The 23224-nt window shown below is 34.6% G+C and overlaps 1 protein-coding gene across 8 annotated transcripts in view; it reads left to right on the forward strand.

The window, feature by feature from the left end:
* Positions 1–23224, forward strand: part of BRD1 (bromodomain containing 1) — a 70807-nt gene that overhangs the window by 35548 nt on the left and 12035 nt on the right. For 5 of the 8 annotated variants that reach the window (XM_080391445.1, XM_080391444.1, XM_080391447.1 and 2 more), the window contains 6 exons: positions 377–505; positions 1305–1617; positions 2400–2660; positions 5915–6403; positions 21181–21316; positions 22627–22754. In XM_080391445.1, coding sequence (XP_080247571.1) covers positions 377–505; positions 1305–1617; positions 2400–2660; positions 5915–6403; positions 21181–21316; positions 22627–22754 — 1456 coding nt within the window. Of the gene's footprint in view, positions 1–376; positions 506–1304; positions 1618–2399; positions 2661–5914; positions 6404–16246; positions 16470–21180; positions 21317–22626; positions 22755–23224 lie in introns of those variants that run through there. The other 3 variants (XM_080391449.1, XM_080391451.1, XM_080391450.1) reach the window with 3 other exon arrangements.

The raw sequence follows: 23224 nt of genomic DNA on the forward strand, positions 1-23224 counted from the left end.
TAAACATGTTAACTTCAAATTGTTGGTCATGTTTTCAAATTGTTGGCAAAGTGTGAAGCTGTTATGTAACATCTTTTCAAAGAAAAATACAGTTTAAAAAAATGGAAAATAATTCATAGATAAAATACAAATTTGAGTTCTGAGAAGCTGGAGTTGAAGTCGAGTCTACAATGAGGGGATGAGAATGACTTTTCTTATAGTCATCAGCTGAAAATGTTTGTCAGACAAATGCCAACTGATGATATTGAAAGTAGCATTAAACTTAAATACATTTATATTGTGTTCCATGTCTAAAGTACTTCGCTATTGCTGCAAAACAACTTTAAAAGGGTATCTTAATGAAAAATGCTCTGTTGGAAAATTATTACTACTTTAGGTCAAGATTGAGCAGGTTGCTATGGAACTGCAGCTTACTCCATTCACTGTACTTCTGCGATCAGTTCTGGACCAGCTGCAGGAAAAGGATTCTGCTCGTATATTTGCTCAGCCAGTGAACCTTAAAGAGGTATGTTTTGTTTCCTTATGTTTAGATATGACTTGGTGGCCCTTGACTACAAGAAAGAAATCATTGCATGCAGAGTTGGGAGCAATGTTAACTTCTAATCTCTATTCTGATAATTTACATTATGAGTTATGACTTGCTGCTACGAAAGTCTATGCTTATACACCAAAAGAATTTCTGGGAAATACTTGTACAGAATGACATGGGTACATATTGATCTTTTGCAATAAGATTATTTGATATAGCAAACTCAAAGGGTGCCTGAAAAATTGAATGTAGATACTGTGTTCTTACTTGCAGGTGATACTTGTTTTCATTCACCGGGAAACTAGATACAGAGTGTCTGTGCATATGTGCATATGCCCATATACAACACACGTGTATAAATAATATGTAAACATGCATGCCTATATACATTGTATATATGTGTACATTTGCTACAAACACATGTCTATATTATACATACGTACACATATGTATAAACATATTTCTAAGTAAGCATATGCATAAATACATGTATAACATGTATATAAAACCACAGAATTCTAAAATCATGTAGTTTCAGCATCTATTAGCAGAGCTCCAGCTTGTTGCCCAAGATGCAGGGTCTTGTAATACGTGAAGTTCTGTTGGCATGCAAACATTTGCAATATCAAGATGTGCAATTCTAAGCTACATCTTAAAGTTCTTGATTTGAGGTGTTACAAAAGATGTTTAAAAATGTGGATCAGTTAATAGCTACTGTTATTTTGTCTGTAATAAGATAATTTTACCCATATTTGTTTTAAATATTTATTCAAAGGTTCCAGACTATTTGGATCATATTAAACATCCTATGGATTTCTCTACCATGCGAAAACGGTTAGATGCTCAAGGCTATAAAAACCTCAGTGAGTTTGAAGAAGACTTCAATCTTATCATAGATAACTGTATGAAATACAATGCAAAAGATACAATATTCTATAGAGCTGCAGTGCGGTTAAGAGATCAAGGAGGTGTAGTTCTCAGGCAAGCTAGGCGAGATGCTGAAGGAATCGGTTATAATAATGAAACTGGAATGCACTTACCTGAACGGCCTAAACTTGAGTCACCCCAGCCTTTCTCTTGGGAAGATGGTAAGATGTTTTTCAATTACTTTTAAAAGTTGCTTTTTTTTCGTTACATACAGGGTGTACATTCCATACAAATGTTGTAAGATTGTTGCTGTTCAGTTTGCTAAGTGTTCACACCCCTCTGCTTAAAAACATTGCTTGAAAGGTTCAAGTGTTTCTATTCTACTACATCTGTCGCTAGAAAACAGTGTTATCCAGATGTTGACAATGCCAGAACCTAATTTAACAAGATACATGAAAAAGGTTTTTAAATAGGTTGCTTTTTCACATGATTGTATGTGCTTTAAAGTCATGGAAAATGGCTACCAGTGCATGTAAACTTAAGCACATTCTTAAATAACGTACTGAATTAAAAAATCAAGTACACTTGTAATACTAGGAATTAAAATTACTTCTGACACAGACATCAGTTTTATGAGGTTTTGGCAGTGAGGGACAGTAATTAACATGTTTCTTTTATAACTGTAATTTTGCCCTTCTCTTTGACAAGAAGGAAATCATCTATTAGGGGGAGAAGAATTAGTCTTCCTTCTGACCTTTTAATTCTTTGCTCTGCTACTTAGTTTTCTTGTTCAAAATGCTGATCAATAATAATAATAATTATATAGTAGGAATTCATTTAAACATTTATTCACTGGTAACGGTGAAGCTACTAAGACTTTAAGTAGCTATTTGATGATATTTTTTAATTCTGGCAAGTGAATTTTATTCTTTTTTTCCTCCTGTTGGTGGTGGTATTCTGGGAAACACTAACACGTTTTCAATTATACATGTTTTGACTTCAGTGGATAGGTTACTGAATCCTGCAAACAGGGCGCATATGTCCTTGGAAGAACAGCTGAGAGAGTTGCTAGAAAAACTGGATCTCACCTGTGCAATGAAATCCAGTGGGTCAAGGAGCAAAAGAGCAAAGCTGTTAAAGAAAGAAATCAGCATTATTCGCAACAAACTAAGTCAGCAACACAACCAAGCTCCTCAAATAGAATCAGGTATTGGAAGTTTCGAAGAAGAAAGTGCAGCATTAGAACAAGATGGAGAAGAAGAAGGTAAGATTTTAAACCATGTTTAAATCAGTACTGTTCCAAATGTCTTCAGTCAGGTGCTTTAGTCATGTGAATTAAAGAATTGTTTTACTATTATTACTATGAGTATTATTTAATTTTTAAATGGATAAAATAGCCACTTAATCACAACAAATGTTTTCAGAATATGAGAATGATTTAAACAAAACCGCCCTCCATTATTTTTCACAGTTATAGCAAGGTTTTTTAATAATTGAGGTGTTAAGAATTGAAAATACAGACAATTGTACAAAAAGGAATCAAATGCCTGAGTGGAAAACACGCTTTTGGAAATACATTTAAATGCCTAAAATATGTATTAGGGATCATGTGAGCCTAGCTCAGTGGTGCTGAAGACTCTGGCTTTTTTACTATCTTTTATAGCTTTTTGGGTTTTTATTCTCTACTCCAGACTCTGGGGAGGGGGGAGGGTAGGTTTTGGTTGGGGTTTTATTTATTTTAAAATAAACCTAACTATTGATAGGATTTAACAAACTTCACATTGTAGAATCAAGTCATCTATATCTAACCAGCCTTTCCCCTTGAGCTTCTCTTACTCCTCAAAACATTGGTCTTGGGACTGCATGTGCTTTTGGCAAATTCCCATTGATTTCAGTGAGAGCACTAACTTTATATTTTAGTTGAATATCATATTTGCATTTTTAGCTTTTAAATCAGTTACTGAGGTCCGTATTGCTCATTTTTAAATTATGCAAAGAAAACCTAGTCTCTCTTTAAAAAAAAAAAAAAAAAGCTATCTTGACTTTCTTTCGCCGTCAGCTCTTCTCTAAAAAGCTAACTTGTGCTTTAGGAGAGTTAAAGAGATGTTTCATTTTGAGTAAATGCATTAAATGGGAGGAGGAAAAAGCTTAAGGGAAAGTGGAAGCATGGTAATAAACAAAGCAGTTTGTGTCTGGTGCAGCTTGTTGCTATCAGAGTTTTTGAAAGGTAAAGTTACTAAAATGACTGTCTTTAACAGCCATTCAAACAGCAGCTTGGTGTTTTAATTCTTATTCATTCAAACAAGTTATATGTTTGAAATTTGAACAACAGTAGAAACAGTGTACATGAATCAGCATGCTTATCTTGCTCTGAGGCTGTTAAGTATTCTTAAAACATTTAATGATTTTTTTTTTAAATTTTATTTAATCTTCAAATGTTGATGCTACTGAATATAGTTCTTCAGGAATGTAGTTTCTGGCAGATAATGAATACATTTAACTTGTAGCTTAACATTTTTATGACACAGTCTTTCACTGCAGCTGCTGTCCAAAACAGTCCAAAAATGAGTAGTAGCTGGTTTGTTGTATTTACAGTGTGCTTTTTTAAAAAAAGCATAATGAAGAGCATGATCCGGAGTTGATTGGCTTTGTTGTTACAGTTCTGATTTAGTGAAGACTAATAGTCATTAGTTCAAATTTCAATTCTGAAATGGAAGGTACTTAGCGGAGTGAAGAAAACAAATTGCCAAAAAGAAAGATGAGGGAAGTAGCAGAATCCGTGCCCAGGATCTCTATAGGAGCTGATTTTAGAAGAGCTGTAGATTACTCCCTTGTAATTCTGTTTTCACTTTCTGATCATGTGAAGAATATAGTGCCAGAATAACCCCATGACATTTAGGTTTTAGTCTCTAAATAGTTCTCAAGTGTTCTTCTGTGCTTAAATCTTTTTGTGACTATTTTGTAATTAATTGTAAGGAAATCAGAATTTGTTCACAAAGAACAGTCACCTTGGACGTTCTAAACTATAGGCTTTTTAAATTGGTAGTACTTTAAATGTGCTTATCTGATCGTAATTTTCATTCTAAATGTCTTCCTGAAATACTGAAATACTAATTCTAGTGCTTGTGTGCCTTCAAAGGATGTGAGCATAATGACACTTTATTTTAAAAATATATTTTTAATGTGAACTCTGCTGTTGTTTGATTAAAACAATGGGGCAGAGATTTTTCTGCACTTAGAAGTCATTGATTTCCAAGTAAGCATTGCTGAGCCAAAACCAAAACAACATAGGGTTAATATTTAATCACTACAGATAAAGGGCTTGAACCCTTGAGTTGTTAACACCTTTTTTCCAGGTGACATAGAAAAATTAACTAAATTTTAAAACTTCATGAGATAGCATAAATATTACACTGGTCTCATACAGTTACTCTAGAGTAAGCATCTTCTTTCTTCTTAATTTAAAAGTTTATTTTGGAAGCTAGGAAGAAGGTTTTAATATCTTTTGAGTTGGACAGTTGTGGGTTAGGAAATCCTTCTATTTGGGAATGCTGCAACAGTAGAATGTTTATTTTCTTCCCTGTCACATGGGATATAAAACTGAAACTAGTTTTGTATGGTCACAGTTATATCTCCGTTGTCTCTTCCCAGCATGGAATTACTGGAATTGACTGGGACATGATCGTGTTAGGGGGAGAGAGAAGAATTAAAAACCCAACCAAATGAAAAACCAAAACCCCAAACAAAAAAAAAAGCAAAAAAACAAACCCACCCAAAACAAACCACAAAGAAGAAGGAAGAAAAAATGGTAGAGGGTGGTTTTTCTGATTTTTCCTATCAAGTCTACATTGACAAGTGTGTATTTGCCAACTAGTGGCTAATCAAGCTGCAGGACTTCAGAGATGGTTGTTGGCTCTTTTTCCTCCCCTTAAGGAAATATAAAAGGTTCCACAGCTGTAAAACAGCTTTGCAAATCTTGCCTTTCTGTAAATTTTATACCACGTTTTAGGTAACTCTAGTAAATCAGGTTACAAATACTTTTTTTTTCTTTTTATGCTTCTGTGATAAAATTTGTCTTAGGCAGGTAAGGTAACTATTGATAAGGTGAAATAGTTAAAAATGTATATTATCAACAATTTTTCTTGAATGGCAGTGTAATTGCATTTAACAGATAATCATCCACCACCCCAATTTTATATTTAAAAAAATGGATTGATTTTTTTTTTTTTAGTTAATTAAACTAACATAACTGCATGAGAAGTAAAAAGTATTTTTCTAGGTGTAAATTGTTAACACCAGTTGTAAACACCTACTTTTCTATCCCTGTTACATTCCCAGTATAAAAGTAGGAACTACTAACTAGGACAGATTGTTGCTAGACAAGGTTTGTTTTTAAAATGTTATGCTTTGTTTCCAAACAGAAATTTATTTGGTGGGCTGCACATTTATAGTGAGTTTTATAATAGACTTTATAACTACAGGTTTTCAAAAATCACACTCTATTTATAATTTTTTCAGGAGATAAATCTCCCCCTAAACTTGAACCATCAGATGCATTACCTCTTCCTTCAAACTTGGAGACTAATTCAGAACCACCAACCCTCAAACCAGTAGAACTCAATCCAGAGCAGAGTAAGCTTTACAAAAGAGTAAAATTTGATAATGAATTATATAGCACTTCCATTCAGAAAGAAATAAATGGACACACTCCAGAACACTTACTTGACAGTAATCTCAATGAGTCGACTGTTTCTGCTGTAGCTGAGTCATCAACTGATGTAAACAGACGTACATCCATTCTCTTCTGCAAATCGAAAAGTATAAGCCCCCAAAAGTCTGCAAAGAACACTGAAACCCAGCCAACTTCTCCACAGCTAGGGACCAAAACCTTTTTGTCTGTAGTCCTTCCAAGGTTGGAGACACTTCTGCACCCAAGGAAAAGATCAAGGAGTGCATGTGGAGATTCTGAGGTTGATGATGAGTCCCCTGTAAAGCGCTTGGATACAGGTAAATGTTACAAAACTTATTTGAATGGATGCATCTCGAAAGTTAACATACCTGATAATTTTTTGACATACATGTAATTGGTAATCTTCACATTTTAGCACTCGGAACAGTTTTTCCTTACATTTGAGTAGTTACAGTTTGGAAAATTAATTTGTGTTGGCCCTATGTAGTTAGACCTGAACCAAGTTTTACTTTTTTCACTTAGCAGTGGAATCTTTTGAATTTACATGTGTGGGTAGGTGCCTTTTTTTTTTTTTTTTTTTTTTTTTTTAAGGCAGTGTTCTATTTTATTTGTTGCAACCAATAGGAAAGGTGAATCAGCACCTTTTTTTTTTAAATTCCCCGTGAAATTATATGGAAACTTCATATATGGTGCCAAAACTAGAACTCTTGTGAGGAGGAGCATGGAAAATACATCTTCCATGTATGACTTTTCTGCTATAGTGTTACTCCAAGCATATTTTCACATTATGAAACTGATGACTGTGTGTGGGGTGCTTTGTGTACCCATGTATTTTATGGAAGTGTTAAAGTCCCAAAGTATAATGACATTTCCTGTGTTTCTTTTTTTTAGTCGGTGCACTTTAAATAAAGTTGAAGAATCTAAGTGTAAGATTATGGTCTTAGTGAGATTTCTCTAAAGAGCATTATAGAAACAAAAAAGTTATCTTGATAACATCGGTGCGGCACAGTTGAAGATGTTAATTACACCTTTTCTTAGTGAACTGTAGTTCTATTTATTGGAGACATTTGAATAAAACCCTCTTTGAGGAAGAACAGCAGCATAAGAAATTACTTAAGTATATTTCCTTAACAACAATCCATGGCCATTGCTATGACTTCAATATCACCTTTGAAATAATTATTTTTGTTTCATTGTCATGTTGATAACCCGTATGCAGGTATGAAAACAGCATGTGTATTTTTGTGGGTTTGAGTGAAAGATACAGTAATGTAGTTGAACGTTTATTATGAACATGTGATTCAAAAGCTGTTTGTATAAGATTGGGGGGGCATGTGTGTGTGTGTGTCTTTTCATTTAGATTCTTGTTTGGGTTTTTTGTTTTGCCTCTTTGGAAAGCCCAGTTTCCATTCTTTTTTCTAACAGCTTGGAAAGAGGTATGGATTTGATGTGGTACTTTAGTTCTGAAGTAGGAATCATGTGAAGGTAGTATGATGATACAAATGAGTTAATCTTCAGTAGTGACATAAAAAGCTTTCATTTCCAAATATTCCAATATACCAGTCTTTAATCTAGGTAATTTCTTATATAGATTGCATTTTATCACATGCACACTGAATAATTTTGTCCTAGATCACACCAGGAATTAATACTGATTCCTTGAGTTCTTTATCTTTAAACTTCGTAATTTATTTCTTTTTGGGGAAAAAATGTTTTTATTATTTATGAAAACTGACTTAATTCTTGACCAAAGACAATCCCACCAGATTTCTGAATACATTTAAAATCTTGTCATTTTGTTCCTTTTCTGTCTGTGGAGTTAGGCGTATGTGGAGCATATATGCTTTTGATTATCTTCAAAACAAAAAAACCTCAACCCAAACAATTATGGATGTTTTCTTCTTATTTTAGTACTCTTCCCATTTCAGAATTTCTAGGCTTGTGGATTATTTTTTTTTTTTTATGTAATATGTAGGCTAGTAACAGGAATAAAATTCAAAAGGTTAAAAGATTACCTTTTTTTAAAAAAAAAAAAAATATTCTGTAGCCTCTTCCTGAAGGTAATGAAGATATGCGCAAAATTAAATTTACATAGAACTAATACTTAGGGGGTGTTTAAAAATAAACCTTTAATTTCTTTGTTCAAGAAGAGACTGTGTATGTGAATTGAAATGTTTTAGCCATATTAAATTCACCTGAAGGTGTTCTAGTTACTCTTTAATAGTATGATTTATATGGTCCGTACCGATGTGTCAGCTTATCAAGTGTTACTCCAGTGATTCTTTTTCCCTTTACAACTAAATACTTTGCTGTCATGTTGGAGATTTTTTTCCTCATGTTATTCTCAGACTTGTCTCTCCACACTAATTTAAGCAATTTGCAGTTGGCAGCTATTTTGAACTACGATTCAGCAGGAAACCAGCACAAACCTCAGATGCTTTTCAGGATTTAAACAGAGTTGAATTGTTTTACTTTCGCATAATGCAAACTAGTGTGGATTCATGCAGATGTCTCTGTTCTGATATAAATAAATTAGATTATACAGTAATATGTTGGGTTTTTTTTCTATCTGGTTATTTTTCACAATATTTTAATTTCATGCTGCTGCTAAGAAACGTTATGATTCAAAAGAATTCAGCAGACATGAGCTTTTCCCTCCAAAGCGATACCGTGATAGAAAAGGTATGTGATTCAGGCTTTTTACATGTGTTCTTTTGAGTTAGCAACTTAATGAGCAATCACTGTTGTTGAAAATGCATTACTGTTGCACAGTTTTCTTTGACTGGTATGAATGGTATATATTCTCAGTTCTAGTGGATATAGGAAAAAAAAAATCATTTAAAAGGACTTTGCTTGATGTACAAAGCATTGAAACTTTTAAGTGATCAAGAGCTGCACTGTCACATCTTTTTTTGTCCTTATCTTTTTATAACCACTGTGGGGGGTTTGCCATTACTTAAGGATGCTTTATTGTTTTGTGCTTCACCTTACTCGGTCTCCTCAATTTTTCCTGCTTTCATGTCACTCACATGTATTCCTATATGAAGAAGTTCAAAGGAACACGCTAAAGCTAACCTAGTTAAGTAAAACCACACCTACTTTGTCTGATGTTTTGTTACTCATAGACTGCCTTTTATGCTCTCTTGAATTACATTTGAGGTTGGTGTGCTTGCCAGTTAGTTTCAAGAAAGGCACATACAGGATCCATTGGCATACTATTTTATAAGTGTGGTGGTCCTATATGTTGTTAGTTTTCATATACAAAATAATTACTGAACTACTAGCTTTTTTCAGAAATAGGCAATTATTGCACAGCGACTTACCTTCAAAGAGGACTGAAAGCAGTTCACTTTAATACTCAGACCTCCCTTCATATGTCAATCTTCGTTAAAAAAATATGAAACAATAGCATAATGTAACCTTAAATTTTAATTTTGTAGCCTTCTACTAGAGCATTATCACATATAGCACATCTTAGATATACAGCACATCTTTCTCCGTAGTTGCTGTGTGGAAACTGACAAGTACATAGTGGAGAGATGTGTAAAAATTTCCTATACATATTTGATGTGTCTTGGTTTTACTTCATATGGTATCTAGCAACTTCTAAAAGAAGATAGGTTGTTTTGATTTAGGAAATCTTGGTCACATCAGAGATTGATGATTCTTGAAGTTTAGGCATGGTAGATCTTAACTGCAACAGTTCAATGGCCTTTTCAAAATATCCATTGTATGCTTACCTTCCTCTTTTGCTACAAAGAGTAGTTTTTGGGTTTGTGTTTTTTTGGTTTTTTTTGTTTTTTTTTTTTTTTGTCAGGAAATTAGCTGGTGCAGTTATTACATCTGAGAAAAATGAAACTGATTAATGGATAGAAGGTAGATTTTACTGACCATTTAAAACTTTGCCTCTATCAGTTGTGTGAATAAACTCCTGGAACAAATGATTGTTTTAAGATAACTTCTGAGCATTGTAAAATGCTAGATTAGGTTCAGAATAAATTTTCATGTTGTTCTTGGTTTCACACATTTAGGATAGTAATTTGCAGTTACTGTGTTTACACCCTCTATTTTAATTAGAAACTACTACATAAATATTAAGTTAGTAAGAAACTATGTGAGTACTTAGAATATAATATCTTAAAACAATAATTTTAATTTATAGAGTTAAAATTGCAAATAGTGATTATTATAGTGCAGTATGTTGGCTTTTTATTATTTCTTGGCTAGATAGCAGTAATAAAAAAATTAAGTGAAACATGTAATTTACTTGGTATTCTTGCTTCTAGCTACACAGATTTTCTCAAGGCACTGAAACAGATATAAACGAATATTTATAACATGGATCACTGAATTAGTTTTTAACACAGTAAAAAGCGCAGGATTTCTTGGGGAGATGAGGGAATTTATAATTTCTTAATATATACTTTGCATGCAGTTGTCATTATACAACAAACATACAATCGTACCTTATCTATTAGTAAATGTTGGGCTGACTTTGTGTCTGCCCAATCACTACAGAATGTTTGACAGCATTTAACTGTCTGCAAATTACCTTTATGTGAATTCCACTTGCATCAGATACAATTTAATATTGTAGCAAGGACCATTTTTACTTAAATTTTATTTGGTGTGATAAGTATAGAGATTATATCTGGGTAAGACAGAACACAGGTTCTTTTTTGAATTCTTTCAGTACTTGATTTCTAATAAATCCTTGGCGCTCTGGACCACCAGCCAATTTGATTAAAAATCAAGCTTTACGCAGCATTCAGGAACCATTCTCTAAATGGAAGAAATGAAAGTATAACATGCATGTCTAAGAACATAACTTACATCCTCTAAGTTAATAAAAAACTTAAACTAGAGATTGCTTAGTGAAAAAACAAATTGTCATGATTACTCGTCTGATTAACGTTGACAAGAATGATAATATATACATATATTCACGAGTAAGATGCAGTTACTTGACTATATCTACTGACAGATCTAGAGTCATTGTACTTTGAATTAAAACTACTCTTTTTGTTTTCTTTTTCCTTTAGATGCATAGTGATTGTTTCCTGTAAAATCTGATGTGAAGTGTAGTTATCTAAGTACTTAGCGATATCCAAAAACTTCAGCTGTTTGCCTTCAGGAAGTTTCAAAACATAAAACTTTTTATGGTGTGCATGCAAACAAACAAAGCATTGGAGATTGCGAAGGCCTAAAAGGAATTACCCTCTGGCATGTTAGATTTGTCAGTGTATGGACACAGGGACTACAGGGAGCTCCATCCACTGCTGAGTTGTCAGGATAAAATTAGGCTGCACAGCAGCCCATAAGTACCAAAGAGGCTGAGAAAATGAAGCTTGACTAGAACAGTACGAAAATTATTGGGGGAGATGATAGTGGATTTTTGCTTGGTTTTCTACAAGTTTGGTTGGGGCTTTTTTCTGTGTGTTTGGTGTTTTTTTTTTTTATTTTTTTTTTTTTTTAATGGGATGGTAGGCCACTAAGGAACTTTGACCATTTGCTAAGAAAATAAGCCAATTTAAGGGGACACATTTGAAAACAACTGAATCCTTAATTTCTTTATTTGTATTTGGCCCACTCAAGCTTTAGACAGGAATTCTGGCAGCCCTGCTGAAGTTTTTGCCAATTTAATTTCTGGAAAAGTTTTGAGAAAGAGGAGGTGATTGTTGTAATAAATGTGGAATAAAATAACCGCGTAAGACAGAAAGAGGGGGGAAGGAAACTATTATATACCAGTCAGCAATTGCAATGACATGTAAGAGAATAAATGTTCCTTTTATTTCATCTAAAGAACCATAGTATTAACTTCCTCACCATTAAAAATCCTTTCCTTATTTCTTGATTTATATTATTGGAGGGAATTTTGAGCAACATAGGCAAGAGCGGTGGGACTTAATGAACAGCTGTGTATATGGGCGTTTTGTTCTTTTTTAAGGCTTGTGAAGTGTATGCATCCGTTAAGTTATAGTATGCATTGATATTTCAGAAGTTTTTCTTGGGTTTTAAACATGTTAATTTCTTTGAAAGTACTATTTTTTGGGTTATTTTTAAGATGTTAATTATTAGCACCTGACTTAAAATTGCTGTGTTCTCTGAGATCAGTATAACTTAATCTCTGTAATAATAAAAAAAAATATTTCTACGTGCCCTTCTGTTCTTCTTGATGCTGTAGGAATTGTGGAGCCTTTTACTGTATTCTGGTATTTTCTTTTTTTAAAAAAAAAAAAAAATATTAGCTCATTTCTTGTCCCAGGTTTGGGTTTCTAAAAATAAAGTCATAGTCCCTTATGTGCTTCATCTGTGGCATTTAACACTAATTTTTCTGTGTGGTGCAGATGGTAAACAGAGAAGTGTGGGATTTATTGAAGATATTAAAAAAAAAACCACAACCTAATAACGAATTTGGAGATCCATACTGTGCTTATAAATTAAGAACACACTTGCCATGGTGTTGGGGCTGAGTATAGAATAACCTTCTGTCTTCCAGTTCACAGGCTTAGATATCATGAAGTCCCTTGTATCAGGTACATCAGGTGCCAGAGTTGAGCAGATCACCATTATATTTGACCTATCTGCAACGTCATAGAATAGTTTGGGTTGGTGGGGACCATTAAAGGTACAGTAACTTCAGGCACTGAACCTGACACTCAAAAATAGAAGTGACTTGGGGCTTATTCTACTGTGAGTGGATAGAGGGAGACCCAGTTCCTACATGATTGACTGCAAGATGAATGTTGCTCAGAAAGTTTGTGCACGGGTTAGATTATTTGGTTTGGGTTTTTTTTTTTTGATTTTCCACTTTTTCCCCCTAGATGAGAACAGGTAATGTAGTTACGTGCATAGAGGGAGGTCCTCCTTTCATAAAGAGTAATTATGGTAGTATGTTTTCTTTTACTGTATCATACACACAGGCCAGTATTTTGGGATGGTTTTGCTTGATAGCGCTCTTCAGTGTTTCCCGTTGTAGTACCCAGACACAGGTTTTTTGGTGTGCATAGAGGAAGTGTACAGGTTGAGAAGGTATCCCATACAAAGAAACAGGTATTACTCAAGAATAGGTAAAATACTTGAAACAAAGTTGCTTTTGTTGGTGCCCAAACAGTGTTCATTGGTTGTGCTCTCACTTGGACTGTCAGACCATGCTATCCTAACATGGGAACTCTGCCCACTTAATTTTCCTTTTTTTCCTTCATTTCTTCCTTTATTTTTCCTTTTCTCCTCCCTCCAAAGCTGTAATAATACAGCTGTCACTCAGAAATTACTTTCTAACAACATGTAATTGGAAAAAAGTGGAGATGAAAGCAGATGTTAAGAACTAATCATCAGCTGGTAAGAATGATTAAGTAATACCGAGTTCTATAAAAATATCTTTTTGTTGAAAAGTATTTTAGATCTGAAGGAGGGGGCAGGGAACATCCTATAGATTCATCTGATTAGATACAATGGTGTCAATATGCAAGGTGGCCTTAATTTTAACTCTGTGTTCAGTGCTGCCTAAAAATAGCAACGCTGGGTTGGTGTTTAATATCCCTTGATTATCGTCACTTTACAATGCTTCAAGCAGTGTCAGGTTGACTGCATGAGCAGTGAAACATGTTATTTTGTCTTTTCAGCTCCTTTTGTTGAAGCCAGGAAGGCAGTCTTAGGATTGCAAGCACAATTAATTTTTTACTAGGCTGGAATAAATTTTAAAGCGATGTTACAGTCTGTAAGATGATTCAGATCATACACTGGATCTTTTATACTGAATCACTTGAAGTTTTCATCTCCTTGTGCAAAATACCTCTCAGGGTACAAAAGGCCTGGAAACTTAGGTCCACAAATGCAGCTGGTAACTTAATGAAGCAACAGGCTAATTCAAGAACTTGCAGTTTACTGCCTTGTCCTGTATGTCATCTCAGGAGCGGCAGATCTCTGGTAAACATTCCTGCCTTCATCTTTCTTTCAGATGGCAACTTCAGTTTCTGTTCCCTGTCCTAGAATGAGGCACAAATTAATAAACAATTTTTTTAAATAGCTGTAGAATGCAAATGATTGGCAAATTATTTATTTCCTTTTTAACAGAGTAGGATTGCTGGATGTGCATATGTAGAGAGCTCTAAAGTTCATCTGTCTGTTTCCTTTTCTTTGGATACTATGCCAAGCAATTATGTTCTCACAATTACAAGGAAACATTTACTTTCAAAAAAGAAAAAAAAAATGTTGGTAAAAGCTCTGTATAAAATCTTTTACATAGTAATTTAAGAAAAAGAAGTTAGTTCCGTTTCGGAAATGGATTAGGTTGCCTTTGTGAGTTGTGGTGGACTGCTCTGAAGGATTGCTAGGTGTTAGATGCAGTATATTGATAGGTAATTATCGTGCTTTTTCAATATAAATTGAGAAGAAAAATAATTTCTACTGCTTTATTTTTTTTCTTTCTTTTAATTTATATCAAGATTTGTTAGGTGAGAAAATAGAAATCTTCAAATGGAAAATGTGTAACAAAATATTTTTTTTCCTGAAGATCTTTACTGTTTGCATTGCTGCATAATTCAGAAAAAATGCTTGGAAAAAAGACTGTGATCTCAGATCCTCATAAGTAGTCTTTGTCACGATAATTAAAGTAAATGATCCTAAATACTATTGACTTTCTATAGCCATGATATTTCTTGTATCTTGAATGATTACCATTGACCTATGTGTGATTCAGGCACTTAAATATTGGAATTTAGTCATCTGTGTGTTTTACATGTCATAAATCATATAAACTAGAGCTGACTAAAGAATTCAGTTTGTAAAGTTAGATTTAAATTCTTCAAGTTTTGTGCTTGCACTTTTTAATGGCATTTTCTACTGTACTACTACCGTCATCAGTCTTTTCTATACCAGAGACACAGATGATACTCTCTAGAAGTTGTTGTAAACCTTTTTTTTTTTTTTTTTTTTTTTTTTTTTCTTTTGAGAAACGTTTCTGCTTGTATGCTCTCTTTTTCCTTTCAGATTTTTCTGGAATGTTTTCAAGCTCCTACACTAGTGTTGCCTCAGACTTGTATATTTTAAAATGTCTTGAACAAATCATCCTAGACGGTGATCCTAGTGTTGTGCACAGACCAACAGAAAATCCTTATATTTTGGAAGCTGTAGTTATTAAATGTTGATTACTTTTCCTTTCTGATGAGCAATTCAGATTCAGCTGTTTTAGCAGACTCTCATCTGATTAGCCAAAGACACTTCTTATTTCTATATTTCAAATTCTTAAGCACTCTTTTGAAACATATCAAACTGATTATTCAGTGAACCACCAAACTGTATTCATTTATGTGTTACTTAAACCAACAAAGGTGAAATATTTCTATTTAGGGTACTGAAAGCTGCTGCTGTTCAGTGTGTAGGTACCGTGTCATGGGCTCACACTGAGCTTTCTTTGCCATCTTTGGCCATGACCAAATTTTCAGCAAGTTTTAAAAGCTTTATATCCAGGGGGACTCTTCACACGAAACTTCATCATCTTTGAGAGTAACTGGTTCCCATTTTGGCTGCATACTGAAGACTGTTTTAAAACCTGTAAACTTTGATGTACTCAGATACTCATCTGTGTGTTCTGAAAAGAAGGATTATGTCTGGTATTCTTATCGCACTCCACTAGTGTTGGAAGTAGACATTTATAGGGTTGCTCTAAGATTCACTTTTTACCAACTTTGTGGATACCTTCCTGTTGCTGCAGTGCATCTGTTTTTGAGGTTTGCATATTTAAGAATACAGTGACTTCTTACTATTTATTACCTTAAGGTATTCCTTTATCCTGCCTGTGCATACTTGTATATATAAATCCTCTTAAATTAGGGTCATCCCCCTTCTTACTCTTACCGGAGGGATTTTTAGATACATTTCAGAACCATGTTCTTGATGCATATCATGCACATGGAGGTTGTATTCTGTGCTTTCAATGACTTGCATATATTTTCTTTTTCAAGAAGGAGGACAGAATCTAAGTGAAACTTTAATCTAGTTTTGCCCTTTTTGAAACTTTAGCTGAGCATTAGTGTTAGAATACATGGAACACTTGTAGCATTCTCACTGTCTCTGGACGCTGCTGTAAGGATGGCTTATTTATTTGAAAGCTCTGTTTCCTTTCAGAGAGACTTAATGGCTTTTTCACTGTCTTCCAGGTTCTCATATTAACTAATATCATGCTGGGTATTTATCTCTTTGGATCCTAATTATTTTCTGTTATCCTCAACATGGAATGGAATTCAATTAACTGATCATTTTGGAACGCAGAAAGACAATTACATTTGAAGTAATTATTTTGGATCATGTTGGAGACACCAGCCATCCTTAAAACAAAAAAAAAAATGAACACTGTTGGAGGAAGTCTTTGACATATATGAAACTATGCTCTTCATTCAATATATTGCCCCATTTCCGTAAGTTATGAAGTTGTACATGTTGTAGTATATGTGACACAAATTGGTCGCAGATTTTTACCAGTCCCAGCATTCTTATTCCCAGAACATGCTCTGTGAGAGCAGATTAGTTAAGAATGTTCCATCTCCATCCTCTTCCCTTCCCCCAAAACCAGTCTAATCTTCCTTGGAGAAGTGTACAAAAAAAATGTTTTTACCTATTTTTGTGCATTTATGTAGTTTTACTAAAAAATACACATTTTTCTCTAATATGTATTTTTTAATGAAGACTTAACATCACTGGTGCTGGGTAAGTGCACAAGTCAGGACTGGGTTAGTCCTTGCTTGGTAAAGTGAACTTAAATATTGTTGTGTTAAGTGCTGGTGCGCTGTGTGCATTAGTTTTTTTGAATGCTCCCACTTATTTAGTGGTTGAAGTTATTTAATGATTTTCACTATTTCTCAGCTCTTCAGCTGTGGTTTTAATACAACACTTCACCTTACATTTGGATATGCTTAGTTTTGCATCAAGCTGTGTATAACGAAGTTTTAATTGCTTTAGATAATTTTATACAAGTTCTGTTTCTTTATTTTTGTTCCAGCAGAACTACAAGATGTGATCACAGTCTGAAATGCACAATTCTGTATTCCATGGCAGCGTTTTGTACACTGATGGAGCATGCTGCTCCTCGAACTATCCTGAGTTTTGTTCTGTCACTTTTTCTGAATTTCTGCTGTCTTTCAAGAGTTACCTTTTCCTGCTTCCGTTAATTTGCTATGGGCAACAAGATTCTAACTTGCTTTGATGTGGGTAGTCAGTGGAAGTTTTAGCTGCAGTTTAAGAATAAAATCTTACTGTTGAGACAACTTTCCCTTATGAATACAGTTTTCAGGGTAGTGAGAAACCTGTGAAAAAGTATTAAGTTGATGATCTTTGGCTTGCCTTTTTATTTTCTTCGGTTTGTAGTTGTTTGTTAGCAATTTATTTTTTTTTAATTGTTGTGTTATATAGCATTATTGACATAGCAGTAAACTTTCTATGTAAATTAAAGTCTAAAACTGAAGATTGGAAATTACAGGAACCCTGCATTTAAGATCAATAGCAGACCTCACTATTTGTGAATATTATTTTTTTAAATGAAAAAAGTTGAGTTCTGCCCCTTAGTGCATTGCTTTTTTGATGAAGCTTAAGAACAGAGGGGAAAATGTAAAGGAATCGTCCACTAATTCAAGGTTTTAGTTTGTTTGGGATTTTTGTGGTGAGGGAGGTTGTTCTTAATCAAGGGTGTTGGTGAGGAGGTATGTGTAAGAAGTTAAGTACCTGACCTAATAAAAGTTCTCTCCATGACTGCAGAGAAAGCTCATTTGATATAGCTAAGTCATGAGCTTTTGGAAAATGTGAGTAACTCATAGAAGTTTGTTGCAAGCTTACCCAGGCTACTAGCCCTCAAAGCAGGATGAGTTACTTCTCCTATGGATTCTTTTTATTTGATCTTATTAGTAATATCTTTCGAGCCAATAAAATGCAAATTCCTTGAAGCAAACGGTGTTCTTTCATCTCACTTATTCTAGTAGCTACAGGAGATGGAGTGTTTCTTGATTCATGGGAGAATGAGTTTCGTAATGAGTGAAGAAACCCAAATTCCCTGTTATAGCATATAAATGTAGTATATCTGTTTAATTTTTGCGCATTGATAATACCATAAAGCACTTGCATTTTATTGCCTGGATTCTTCTGGCAAGTTACAAGGTCACTTAGGAACTGCTGCATCTGTGACAAGATCTGAGTGTGTTTCGTTTAAAATAAGCATTCAGGTATTCCTTTCTTAAAATAATGTATGTTCCTTATAATTTTTGAAGAGTGGACTGTATAAATTTGAGTCTTGTGGATTGCGTAAGCTCATGTAATTTGGGGCTTGTTATTCAGGAAGATTATTCCTGCTGATAGCCTGCACGTGCTTTGGTTTTCATACTTCCACAAGCAAGAGAGAAATGTGTGTGAGAAGCTCTGAATTCGTTGCGTTTTAATATTCCCTATTTGTCAGAAAAGTTTTTTCCCCACTGTTAGTAACCATTCTACAGGCTGGAAAAACTTTGCTTACTGTAATCTTAAAAACCTAAGTTAGTGAATTAAATGAGTCATTAAATAAACATAACCTACAGTATGAGTCTAAGCTAGTATAGGGCTTGACAGCTACTGCAGAGAGCTGTCTCTGTTGCTATAGCTGTGTGTTTCTGTTGCATCCCTTGTTTCTCAGCATCGGCAGTCAGGCAGCCGCGTGGTTGCTTTGCCCAGTGCATCACTGAAAGCTAGTTCACTACCACAACCATGTATTTTTTGGTACTGATGTGGTGATGAGGAGAAAAAAAATGGCAGATGACTGAACGCCAGAATGGCTGTTTCCGTGGCAGCATGATCGTAAACTGATTGAAGCAATCAAAATGTAAATCTAGTCCCTAATATTTTTTTTTTTGTCCTGGATATACATACACGTACAGAACTGGTGTGCACAGAGATATGTTGCCAAGCCATGTTTGGCATACATATGATTAAACATTTTATACATAGTCTTACAAGAATAAACAGCTGTTTCCTTCTACTTTCTTGGTCTATTGGGAACTGAACTGTGCTCTGCCTCTGGTAGCAATAATTACTTTGTCTTTAAAATTTAATCTGTGATCTGACTTGCTTCTGCTGATAGCTGATTGAGATTAGCTGGATGCCTGAATGGTAACTTGAGTAATGTGTCTCTGGCTTGTGGCAGAATGAAAACAAAACCGTTTCTACACCTTACTTGAAAAATAGGTCTGACAGGATGTCTAAGAATTAAAAAATAGTTATTTGCAGAGTTCTGAGATACCTCTTTTATTTCTTTTTATCTTTGCAGAATGTTCTTTCAGCTTTTCATTTCAGATGCTGTGGGAAGTGTGCTGCAATAGTGTGTAGGGGAACTGAAGCTTTCTCATAAAGCATACTCTGTTTTGACAGGTCTTTCAGCATAGTCTGAGACTGAACTTCTTAATCTCCAGCTATTTGTACTGACTTGCTGAGAACGAGAACAAGATTAATCAATAGCCTGTAGTTTGGTGCTTGAACACTTGAGACAATGCTACCTTTATATTTTCATTTTCTTTTTTTTTTTTTTTCATAGGAAATCAAAGGCAAATACAGAAGTTAAAAAACACTCTCTTAAATGAATGTTCTACAATGCAAACTAAATGACAGTGAAAGAGAATGCTTATCTATAAATCTTTCCGACCATTAAATAAATTCTCCATTTTTCTCTTAAAAATCTAAAATTGTGTTGACAATCCAAATGGAAGGTCTCCTGGGGAGGAGGGGGAAATCCCTTTAATCGCTGTATGGAATGCCTTGAAACATGACTGGATTGTACAAAATAACTTGCTAAGCTCAAGTTCCTTAGTTGTCAGCCTTCTTTGCAGAGGTCTTCATATAAGACATACTGGAAGAATTAAAACTAGTAAAGTCTTACAGTATAATGGCTTATGGAGGGGCATGTGAAGTTATATAAGGTTTTTTGACTATGTCTGAATGAACAAAGATCACAATGACCTTTAAGACACTGATAATAGGGTGGCTGGGATGGGTAGCTCGCTCTTGCAGTATGAGAAGCATGCTGGTTGTATGCCTTAAGTAAGAACTTCATTATAAGGAAATAAGTGTGCTCAGAATTGAATTAGTGTTAAAATTTTGTTCTCTTTGCAGTCTACAGCTTGCAGTAGCTGTTTGCAGGCTAGTACCATTGTCTCTAGCCAGTTTGTTTCTGTTGATATTCCCGAGGCTGTGTTGGATTCTGTCTTAAGTCCTAATGTACACAAACACACACACCACCACCACCCCCTGCCCTTGGAGAAAAGTCTTTAAAACAGTATTTTAAACCTCTTAACTTGTCTATTTAATCAAATATGGAAGTGGCTTAATAGGAACCATACTGTTTGTGAATTAGCAAACCCAGAGTGGGATTGGTGGCAGCCCATCAAATCAGTAGTTTGTAATATAAATGCCTTTTTAATGTTTTCATTACAGTTATGAAATTAACATGTAATATCCTTGGATGTATGTAAACTTGTGCCAGGGGAAGGATAGTCAGAAGTAGTAATGTGCATGTAACTGTTGAACACAGAGAACAGGCTTGATGATGTCCGTCTGAATTTACTAAAATAGAAGGACTTTCAGGAAGAAATAGATAGCATCAGGAGGGAATCCCTACCACTCTTTACTTCCAGTGTTTGAAAAGGGTTTTCTTGACCTAAGGGTGTAACATTGCATTCAAATGGGTGTTGTGGTCATTAGTAAATTTGCCTGGTTTGTAACGTTTGGTGGTTTGTTTTTTCTTCTTGTTTTTCCTACCCAACTTCTGCAGCCTGACTGTTGTAGTGGTTGGAAACATTACATAGAAAAACTGATTTGATATTCCATTTGGCACTTCCCATATTACAATCTTCACCTTTTTTTATGATACCCAAATTTCCATCCTATCTTTAAAATCTGGACTACAGGAACCTCCTATTTATAATACTGTGTTTTGAAATGAAATACGTTGTTAATGTTCACGTTCTTTCTTTTTCATCACATCAAAATACTTGAAGTGCAGAAAATAATGAAAGCAAAAAGTTGTTAATGAAAATGGTGCGGTTTCCGGTTTGATGCAATTTATTTTTGTGTTATGCTGTAGGTCTGTCAAATGGTTTTGGAGATGGAAGTAAAGAGAGAGCATTAGATGATACTCCGGGAAGAAAAGTTGAACCTCGTCGCCGCTGTGCATCAGAATCTAGTATTTCATCTAGTAACAGTCTTTTGTGTAACTCAAGGTAAAACTGTAAATCCAAAATACAGAATTGGAACTGAATAGATCAGTTTTCTATACTGCTTGTGACCCACGTCGGAGGATGCGTAGATTTTTTAAAAGAAGAGTACCTTTTGATTTTCTCAGTTGTGTATCAAATCTGAGACAACTTTCAGGATCGCTAGTATTCTTTTGATCAATTCAGGTTATTGCAGATTCGGGCAGTTACACTTTATACTTATGCGTCTTTTGCACTATGTAGATACATATACATATTTGTGCGTATAGTATCTTGGTTTAGTTACCTTCCTAATCCTGTCAGTAGAAATGGGTGTGTCTATTTTGGTGAGGGAAGGAGAGAAGCCATTTCCAAAGCAGAGTTTTGTACACAGGCAAGGTAAATTCGGTAGCTGTGAAACTGTAGATTATCAGTCTGTGGTTTGGATTACTGTCTAGTTACTGCAGTGACGATAGTACCTCTATACCTACTATTGACCTTCTCTTTGTGAAGTCTGTTAAAGATAGACTGTCAGAGTGGTCACCTCTGCCACCATTGATAAATATTTTTCCATAACCAGTGGTGCGTATCATGTAAAAGCACGCTAATCTCTGGGTAAAAGGTAGCTGTCTCCATTCCAGAGCTATGAGGATGGGGCATATGGGAGTACAGGGTAAATCTGTTGGAGGAAAAGAAGAAGGCTTTATTCATGTGTTCAAGATCAGTATTAAACTGTTTAAGGAAATGGTGTTAATGTGCTCATTGACACAGGCAAAACAGACTTTCGGAAACAAAGAGAACTGAATATTGCATCTCTTGTAAATGTGATATATTGAGGAGTTGATTTAGAATAATTACTGCTCAAATTCTGTGATCTCTTACATAAGTGTGCAGAGAACAAATTTCCCATTTTGTGTATAGGTGCTCTGCAACTGAAGGACTTGAATTTGTAGTGAAAAATGAAAGACAAAATAATTGTGTTTCCTATGTAATGGAACTGTTGGAGCAGAGGGAACGTGTTTTCATTTGGCCAGTGTCCACTCAACACTGAAGACAAAGCAGCTTCTGTCATTTGTGCATGTATAACCTGCAGAGCAATTGAGATGCAGTCACGTACTCTTTGTCTTTTGCTGATAACCAGGCAAACCTGTACATGAAAATAATCTGAGGTTTTGGCTTTTATGTTGTAGTTTGTGTTTGTTACGTAAAATGTGTTAGAGCTTGCGGCTCCGGTTTTACGGTGTACTGATGAATTTTAAATTATTTTTTTTAAGTCTTGCTTTATAGTGAACAATTTTAGTTATCAAATGATGGTTTTAATATTAATACTTTGGTAGTTTCAGCCTACCGAAATGTGGTAAAGGAAAACCTGCACTTATACGAAGACACACACTGGAAGACCGAAGTGAATTGATATCATGCATTGAAAATGGGAACTATGCCAAAGCAGCAAGAATTGCAGCTGGTAACTATAATTTGCGTTCTTAATAATATTGAATGTCTATAATTTTGTCCATCTATTTCACAGACTCTAGCATTCTGTTTTCGCTGTTGAAATATATTAAACATTCTGAAAGTGGGGTTGATAGCATTGCAGAAACCACTGGTTTCTGCTTTTAATTCTTTAAAGACTGAAGAAAATGGTGCCTGATTTTGGTTTTTTGATTAATAAATGGTATTTAAAGTGCACAAGCTACTCTAGTAATACAAATGAAACTTGGCCTGAAGCACTACTTGTGGTTCCATAGATATTTTTCCTTGTTCAGCTTTTTGATTTAGAATGTACTCCTCGTATACTGTTCTGTATAGACATGTTGACAGATGAGTAAGACATGGTCTGCTTTGATTCAGGAAAAACTTGAATTTGGAAGGAAGTGGAGTTTTCTAGGAATGTAGAGGATAGTAAGATAACAAATTTTAGGGAAAGAACTGTTC

This window comes from Falco punctatus, assembly GCF_963210335.1.
Source record: "Falco punctatus genome assembly, chromosome: 6".
In the NCBI taxonomy this organism is placed as follows: domain Eukaryota; kingdom Metazoa; phylum Chordata; class Aves; order Falconiformes; family Falconidae; genus Falco; species Falco punctatus.